At 44.9% G+C, this 9,621-nt stretch overlaps 1 protein-coding gene across 1 annotated transcript in view; it reads right to left on the bottom strand.

Annotated features, from left to right (window-relative positions):
* NOC2L (nucleolar complex associated 2 homolog (S. cerevisiae)) overlaps positions 1-9,621 on the bottom strand; it is a gene marked incomplete at its 5' end in the record, with an annotated part of 52,435 nt that overhangs the window by 35,580 nt on the left and 7,234 nt on the right. The window contains 4 exons of the mRNA XM_010289644.1: positions 14-125; positions 4,831-4,970; positions 7,274-7,462; positions 8,148-8,261. Coding sequence (XP_010287946.1) covers positions 14-125; positions 4,831-4,970; positions 7,274-7,462; positions 8,148-8,261 — 555 coding nt within the window. The remainder of the gene's footprint in view (positions 1-13; positions 126-4,830; positions 4,971-7,273; positions 7,463-8,147; positions 8,262-9,621) is intronic.

Below are 9,621 nucleotides of genomic sequence, written 5' to 3'. Positions count from 1 at the left end.
GGAACCAACTAACCTCCAGGATAAATGGCAACACTGGGATGAAAGTCCTGGTGTTCTCAGACAACAGTGTAAGTGCACGGATGCAGTGCATGCGCAGAGGGTAGAAACGAGCCGTTGGTACCAGCCTAGAGAGGAAAAAAGAAGAAAGGCTATTAGGCCAAGTTTATACAGGAACTGCACCTGCAGCCTTCAGTGACACTTGAGAGCCTTTCCTACTCTACAAAAGACAGACAGCTTTAGTATTGCACAGGAAATTGTTTGAGCTGCTGAAGCTATCCCACAGTTAGAAATAAAATTCACACATGTTAAAGCTATAACACACAAATTCCTGCAACAAAAGCACTAATTTTCCAGCTTCTACTGGAAGAAAGTGCTACAAGACAAGAGCTCTGCAGGTGAAGTTTATCACTGATGCTGTTTAGTCATGCTCAACACTTTCAACACTCATGCTCCCAGCACAGGTATGTATACAAGGAAAACTGCAGGAACCAGCAGTAAAACGCCCACCTAAAGCAGCAAGTCTGTCCATGAAAAGTGCTCCCCAACATACCAGAGGGCCTACAAGGAGGAATATGTTTCTCATTACAGGCTACATACCCTCTGTGTACCCACAGAGTTCATGCTGTCACCTGAACAGTGACCCCTCTTGGTGTGAAACATCACTGAGGAGCTGGACTAGCAACAACCAGCATATCAGAAAGGACAGAGTAGGAATGAGTGTGACCTCTCACAGCCAAATCTGTTCAGCCTTCTCCAGTCCAGAGGAGCATATGAGCTCTTCTTATCTCCTTCAGAGAGGTAACATGTACATCTGAACAGCCAGTAATCAGCATAGATGGGAAGAGGACAGACTTTCTTGAACCCATACTTCAAACCATTAAGCACTCAGGTATTAAGAAATAATTAGAGCCAACTCCCTTTGTAAGGTTGAGACTGAGAAGGGTCAGCAATCCCAGCACCAGGCAAGCTAGCAGCAAAGGGGAGAATGCAGAGCTATCCCTAGAAGATACCAGACCTCATTACTGTACCACTCTAGAAACGTCTCACTCTGACTTGTACTTGAAGACATGGATGCCTCCAGCATTAACAAGGATTTAAAAAAAACCAACCACCACAGTTCCCAGACAACAGGCTCAAGTCTGACAAATTAACTCCTCCCCTCCCCAAAGAGCTTGCTGAGCAATCCAGGAGAGGGAAAAAAAAAATACTTGACCAGGCACCATAAATCATCTGCATCTCCCCCTCTCCAAATAGTGAAATAATTATCATTGGATCCATTAAAGAAATAAATCTACTTTGCACCCCTGATCTGGCACCACTGGAGATGACGAAAGCCATTCTCAGGAATTAATTGATCGAGGAATAAACCTGTTAAGTGTATAGATTTACTGTAAACCAAGACCATTAATTTTAGAGTGCGCAGCGATGCAACAATCTGCTCAACTTCCCAATGGCTGGATGCACAGGGAATACTAAACACAGCTGGGTCCCAGCTCTGCTGAAGAAGGTCCGACTGCCTAGTCACTCTAGGGCACAGATGGAGGGTTCAAACTGACCCACATTTCATCCCAGCAGACAGTGCTCTCTAATGTCCTACTATGACTATCACTTAGAATGCCTGCTGTACTTCTCCCATGCAGCCAGGGCACACACAGGCTGTGGCGTAGAGAACAGGCTTCTCAAGGCTTATTTTTACTTGCTACAGCTCCTTCTGCTATACTCCTGGGTGACTATAATCTTCCTCTGTCTAGACAGGACAGAAAAAGTTTCTTTCAACCTCAGCCTCCACCCTGGAGTCCAACTTCCCTGGACCACATCTTGAGCACAGGTAACTTCCAGACACACTATGTGTGTCTGTTTCTGAAATACGTATTATTAAAAATAGTTCCAATACATTCTATATGCTGGAAAGCAAGAAGAGGGAGCTAATTTTGATTATAGCAGGCAACCTTATTCTACTCGTGATCTTGTTTTATCACTTTTCAAATTCTGCCCTGGTCCGTGCCTAGAGCAAAAAGCCTGTGACGGATGGTGGTTCGTCCCCATTCCCCTCACCTAAGAGGCCAGGGCAGCATGAAGAGCTGATCAGGTCCCACAGACAGACAGACAGACAGCACTCGCTGCCCTTTCGCTGGAGCCAGGCGCCACCTCCCGGTGCAAAAGGCACCAGGGAAGGGGAGTCTCCTCCCAGCACCACCACCCTCCAGATGCACCCCAGAGCACTACACATCAAGAGAAGTGAAAGAGGTATTCCAGATGTTACCCAGCATCCTGACCCTCCACCTGGTCACATACACACACCTCTCAAAGCTGAGCAGCCCCGAGAAACAAAAAGAGGGGTCCACGTCATTTGTGCCATCTCCACAGGAAAGTCTGCTCACAGCAGTCAGGTGCTAACGGAGCCCCTGAGGCGACGCTAAACAGGTCTTCCAGAAACGCATAAAGTGGTACATGAAGCAAAAAACCCCCTTGCCCTGCAGGCTAGATTATTTTATCCTCTCACCTCAAATAGAAACAACCCCAGTTCCTCCATAAGTCAGTTGCTACAGAAGTATCTACCGCAGGGGATGTGGCACGGAGGCTGACTCTCGCTGGTGTCGGCATGGACAGCACAGCCACCAACACTGGGAAGAGGCTGCCTATGGGCAGCAAGGAGCCACTAGGGACCCTGGGTATAGACTGAAGCCCACAGAGCCACATCATTCCCACATCTGCTAACCTACCTGCCCACTTTTTATATCCTGGACACTGGCTTGTCTCAGCAAGGAAACCATGGTGGGATCTAGTTCTATTTTCCCCACACTAGAACCCATCTGTCAGGTTCCCAAATCTTTAAAGCCTTGTTAGACAGTAATTGCACTTCATGTCAAGCAGCCCTGCCCATCACAGATGCTAACAAATTCCATTTGCTGCTTTTGTTGAGACTCACCCAATTCACCTTTCCTTGGCCCTAGATAGCTGATTTATCTGCCTGGACAGGTAGAAAACCACCTAGATTAGTCCACAGGACAACTAAAGCTCTACAACAGCAGTGCGAAGCAGCCTGTGCACATGGGGGATGGGGAGAGGGATGTACACATCCTCTAACGATCGTTTAAATCTGCTTATCTCCATCACCACTTGGGAGTTTTTCAAGACCAGGCGGGTGGTTTTAAAGCTGAGAATCTGGTTAACAGAGCTAACAGGATTTCAGAGATCACCAGAGATTCAGAAATTCCCTAGATGCCAATTACTAACAGCCCTTGCAAAGCACAAAAATTTCATACATAAACATACAAACTGATGGGAAAAGAGAAAGAAATTCTCGGCAGAGACATACTAAAAAACAATAAATGCATCCTAGTTTTTCAAATTCTAACAAATATGCACAAAAAAGTGCATCTTCTAATTGTATTTGCAGAGCTAGAGATGAGGACTTTATTCTGTACTTTGACACTGTTAGGTCCCAAGGAAAGTCAGTACATTTTTTCCCCTGCCACTTTGTACAATTGGGAGGATAATCTGTCAGGCTATTCAGATTGCAACTTCTGCAGAGCAGAACGCTGCAGGCTACCTCAAAATAAAGCCTTATTACTGCAGAATGTACAATTACTAGCTGCTATTAAGAGTTCATCTCCCCCTGGTCTCTGACTGCACACAAACTAACACCACTGGGATTCCATAATAACCACTGGGAGAAATTCCACCGTGGTTCAACTCCACTAATGCAACTAGTGGAGTTCAGCAAGCTTAAATGCAGACCATTATACCTGGCCAATACTCTGGAAGTGAAAAAACCCACAAACAAACCCCCAAAACAAACAAAAAAATCCCAACAACCCACAAATGAGAATAGCTTTCATCATGCCAAAGAAACCCGAGCAGGTCTTCCTACTGGTATGCATATTTTAAGAAAAAAAAAATTTAAAAAATCTAAACACACTTAGATTCCAAAACCAAGTCCTCATCTCCTCCCTCATTTTTTTCTTCCAAATAGCTCAGCTCTGAGACAGTCAGAAACTGCTATACATGGCATGCTTGCACTTGGACAGTTCTCCATAGAAATATCCAGACAACTATAATCTCCTGGAAAGAACACTCGGCAACACAGAAATACCACCTAGTGCTGCAACTGCTCTACACATGACAAAGCGTTCTGATGGATGTTAAAAAGCTAAGCTGCCCAACTTGAGCTAGTTCTGAATATGAACGCTTGGGGACTACTCAGTTATTTTAAGCTTTCCTTCAGAAAAAGAGGACACTATCTAGAATGTCATCCTGGTGACACAGTTCACCAGCAATAAAGGTATCATGCTTTTTAGCACCAAAGTTAACTGCATTGCTTTGGGTCTCCCTAGCTCCCCACTAGATGACAGCAAAAAGTGTTTGCGTTATTCAGAAGTGTGGCCCAGACCACACAAACCTTGCAAATATTCTAGAGCATAAAGGAAAAGGAATTTCATAATATTTTCTGTTCTCACTGCTGGGCACCACTTAGCTACTCTTCAGATTAGCCCAAAAATGGCCACAGTTTGACTCTGGGTCACAGACCAATTGGTCCTCTTTCAATATGAGAGCTCATGGAAGAACTTGAACTGGACACCAAATCAGGTAGAACTGAACTTCCTTCTACAGAGAATTTAGCTGTGGTGTAGGTTATTCTTTCCTAGGCTCTCACCACCTAAACATACAGGTGCTCACAACACATCTTCAGCTGGAATACTTCAATCAAAAGCAGCTCTGAGACAATTCCTTGCAATGCAAGGTTAAATCCAAATCACATAACAGTAATACCGCTTAGTAACTGCTCTGCCACATCAAGCAAGAGAAATAAGAAAAAATCCTACTTACTTTATACAGCCAATGATGACCTGCGTCAAAGGATAGATCAACGGCTCCATGACCTCACTAGGATAGATCGTGCTGAGAACCCGACACCAGAAATACAGGCAATGGATATATTGCCAGTTGTAAACAGACTGGAAGTTCTCCTGCAGAAAAAGGAAAAACACAGGCACAAACTTGAAAATGTGGCATTTGAGAGGAGTTCACTCTGGTTTCTCTGCAGGATTAATTTTATCCAGCATTCTCTAAGAGGACATTGTGTAGAGGAAAAACTAACATTCTAGCTGTTGCTTTGATGCTAGTGGCTGACCCACCATCCAGTAAATTCAGCTGCTGCATTGGCAACATTATGATTTGGTACTAGTTAGTGCCTTGAAGGAAATAATGAGCAACACACAGACTGCTTTTCTTCACAAGTATGGCTCATTTGAGAGGGATGATTTAATGACCCAGCTCACAGCAAGTGGTGGGATGTAGCCAAGCATTAGGAAACCTTTAACTATTCCATTTACCCACAGCCCCTGGGACAGTCCCTAGTCTCCCACAGGTAGAAAGGCTGGAAAGTCGTACCCATCTCTGACACCCTTGTCAATTGCCTTCTGGCCTCTGCAGGCCAGAGGCAGGGGAAATGGGTGTGTAAAGCTACACTACAGATTCAAGCTAGCAAGGAATTCATACGGATTTCCCCTCTCTGCACTCAAACTCCCTCAGTTGCTATGTAGCAGCTTGTCTTTCCTACTTGAGGCTTCCCTTCTCTCAGCTTTTAATCAAAGTATTATTCCCTCAGTATTAATCAAAAACCCCTAAGCATCACCCCACTAACTCTGAAAGGTAACCAGTGCTCATTTTAAAGATGTTCATAGGAACATTCACTGTCAAAGCAAGGACCAAGTAAGCAACCCAGCACTCTTCCCTGCTTTTGGAAAAGACATTACCCAGGACAGTTTCTTTTTTTTCAATTGCAGAATAAAAATGACAGACAGCAGAGCTAAGAACAAACTTTCAGCTCTGTTTCTCAGTCAGTCTTTACGGTTACCAGCAAAAATAATGCAATAGGCCAGCAGTGTGCCTGACACCCAATGACACACTGAACCAGGATTTCAGGCTGGCGCAGTAGTATGAGTAGGTGTGGGTCAAGTCTTGCACCAATCCAAGAGATACTGCTTTCACGAATGTTTGGGCAAGCCCCCACTCTCTCCCCACCATAGTGCCAGACTAAATAAAAGCTCAGAAGAGTGCAGAAGTCGCCCTTAAGAACATCCTTTCCAAAGAGTTCTGCAGGCCCATGTATTCCCCAGAACTGCACCAAGAACTTGGGAGATTGCACTTTGCAAGGTGCCTTAGCTCCAACTTGTGTTTGTTTCAGACAGACTTTCAAGTCCCAGGTCACCTCCTCTTTTGCATGGATGAAGCAAGATGTGCAAGTCCTCAAACAATGACAGAAGCCCTCAATTGCAGCCAGTGGACCAAACCTTGCAGTAGGGAATTAAGCCACAGCTGGAAACGGTAGAGCTCTCCCAGCTCTCACCAGGTCACTAAGATGTACCAAAAAGCTCTGTTCTCAGCTTCTCTGGCACAGAACAGATAAGCAATCTGCTCTTGCAACCACCTTCCATAACCACCCACTGCTCAATTTAAATTAATTGGCTTATTACTTGGATTTGTATATTTTGGTTGTGCTGTTTTCATTTGAAGTTCCTACAACCCTCCGCAGCTGTGAAATCAAGTGGATTTAGGTCTTGTCTGGGCCAGGGCTGAGAGTGTAAGAAGCCAATGCAATCCAATTAGGGCATATGCAGCCCAGACTTCATTTATCCCCACGTCTGAACAGCCAGGAGATTTAACTGGTCACCAATCCTGCAATGTTTGGGAGCAGCTGAACAATTAATCTATAGGGGTCTGTTTTGCTAAACATGAATAAAGCCAGGATTAGCAATCTGACTCAGATTTCCAAGGTCAGACTGGAGTTGGCTGAAATCAGGGCTGCTCCCAAAAGGTCTGAGCTGCTTTGTTCAATTAAGTCCTTTAAATAGTATGGACTTCACTGGAAAGATGCACACACCCAGGTGTTTCCTAAGCTTCTTTACCCTGAGGTTTTGCAACAGAGGCTGCAAACAGCAGCTTCACAGAGTGAAAAAAGGGTGCCCAAGGCAGAACATTGAATGCACATCACAAACTCCTGCAAGGTAGGGAGAGAAAAGTGACTTCAACCCTGCAGTTGTCTTTCCTCTCCTTCCTTGCTGAAATTCTAAACACAGGCAACTACAAGGTGAACTCTGAAGCTCCCAGCCCCTGGCAAAAGATTCCCTGGCACATTATGAAATTGGTCAGATGCAAGTACTGACACTTTAGAGACACTACCAGAAGCCTGAAGTGGCTACTATAATTTTCTGCTTTCCACACATTCCCTAAAGGAGGGTACACTCCTTCCACACTGATGGGTACCTACCTTCTTCTTTATCGTCATTGCACTGCGCAAGTGAATGGCAAGCTGACGGATATAGATGAAGGCATGCTGGTAAGAGGTATGTGTGTCCAGGGCATACATCTCTGTCAGCGTGCGCTGCATGAAGTTGATCATGGGCAAGACATTGGGAGAGGTGAATCTGGAATTCTTCACAAATGCGATGTACATTTGCTGTGCAGGAAAGAGGACAACAAACAACCACATAGAACAAAAACGTTCTTTCACTAACCTTCCCCACCCAGGTACATCCAAACCGGGGGTGAAATGTTCCTTTTATAAGACAAGTCACTTCAAAGGAGTATGCAAAAATAATAATCCAGCCTGCTCCTTCTTCAGGGGAGACGGGAAAAACTGTTTGGCACAGAACTTGAAGATGCCCCTGCCACTGCTGCTCCGCAAGGAGAGACAGCTGTGGGATGGCTTTGAGCCATACATGCCTATAGCTGGTCACGGTTCTCTTTCTGTAAGAATGGTACCTAAGCAAACTACACCTAGGAAGTTCAGCTGTGAGCTGAAAGAGCAGAGCAGCTCAGTAGCACTGAGTAGTGTGTCAGCACTTGAGGAAAGCCCTCAAGAATTTAGAAGATGAATATTCATCCAGTAGACAGATGAGGAGGAGAGGCCTTTGCTGCTAAGACCCTGTGTGCCTCCAGCAGGAAAGGCAGTAGTAGGAAGCAGGATATCACTCTGCCCTAACATAGAATTTCTTCCCTGTTTAATTTTCTGGAGGTAGCCAGCATTATGTCCAGCACCAGCCCTACCTAATAGGTTGCGGCTCATGCTCTAAGGTCTTCGCATATGTGAAGTCATAACGTGAAAAAGAAAAGATGCAGAGTACAGCAAGTACCAGCCTTACCTTGAGCAAGGGACTTAGGTACACCTCTTTCTTGTAGCGGCAGATTTTGTTCAGCACAAGGAAGGCCAGTACTCTCACTGTTTCCTCACCTGTGCTCCACAAATTAATTGCTTGCTGGAACAGAAAATAAAGAGATACATGTAAGGAAAGGGAAAAAGAGGCCCTTCCTGGTTACAGACAGGCCTGAGCTTCCCCCTCACCACCAAAAAAAGCAAGGAGGAAGATGACACGAAGGTGGCAGGCTGTATTGTCACAGAATCAGTCACAACAGCACTATCAGCCATTCTGTCCTCATAGTCTAACTGTGAGACCACACAAAAGGCAAGGTTGATGTTTACACAATCAAGAAAGGAAACTGCCCAAAACTAGCATCTCTGAAAAATACATGCACTTTTATTCATGTGCCTAAATACACATTTGAGCTTCTGAGCTTAGGCATCAGCTTGTGCATGTAACTCCATCGCCTAGACTTTGCAAAGCTTCCTCACCATTCCCTAGACAGCAACATCACACTAGATTACACATTTGGCCAATACATCTTCCAGCCCAACAAAAAGGTAATTTTCATGTCTTATACCGAATTCTGCAGAATAGAATTACACTGCAATTACACTCCAGTTCTCGCCACGAACACCAAATTCTACTTTCTCAAAGAATGCTATCAAAGATGCATTTGTTTCTGGTAGAGGGGACACCAGGGTTTGATTTCTGAATTTATCAGTTTTCTCCCTCTCTGGGCAAATAGGGTGCAATTCCTGAGATACATGTCCTCGTGGTAGTTCTGACTAAACTCCAATTTATTCACTGGAGGAATATCACTACTGGATAATCACTACATTAATCCAAACGATAGAGCAGCAGTAGGGCTTGGAGCCAGAGACAGGACCTGTGTAAGGCAGCACTTCTGCTGAGACATATCCTTAGTCACTCTGCTGACAGACATAATGACAAGCACCCAGTGCATCACAAAAATACCTACACCAGCTGGAGCGGGGTAGGTTAGTCTGTGTAGAGGTCTGGGCTAACAGATGGCCCACTCTTGACATGTAAACTTATTTATCTGAGTTTTACAGATCTCTGCATTGCATAAAGCATCATATATTGTCTCTCCCTTCAACTTCTTGAAAAGCAAATGAATAGATTTCCTTCTTCCCAAGCCTGCCTGCATTCACCTGTTCAGAGGATAAATTCACTTGGACATGGCTGGCCCTGCCAGGAAGCATCTGGTACAGCAGGACCACAACCATGGCTGATGCCTCCAAAAACTAGTTACCTTATCTGCACTAATGAACTCTACAGGAAATCAGAGATTCCAGCTGCAGTGCTGAAAAAGCCTACTCAAAAATACCAGCTGCAGCAGCGAGCAGACTACTACACCTTCAGATGAGGTGTACCAGCCTCCCATCACTGTACACCAGTCATCTTCATCAAAGGGTTCCCAGCCTCATTTAAATATTGTTGCAGCTTTTCATTC

This window comes from Phaethon lepturus, unplaced genomic scaffold (genome assembly GCF_000687285.1).
Source record: "Phaethon lepturus isolate BGI_N335 unplaced genomic scaffold, ASM68728v1 scaffold31116, whole genome shotgun sequence".
Classification (NCBI taxonomy): Eukaryota; Metazoa; Chordata; class Aves; order Phaethontiformes; family Phaethontidae; genus Phaethon; species Phaethon lepturus.
The sequence above is the reverse complement of the archived record's forward strand: the minus strand, read 5'-3'. Positions and strand labels throughout refer to the sequence as shown.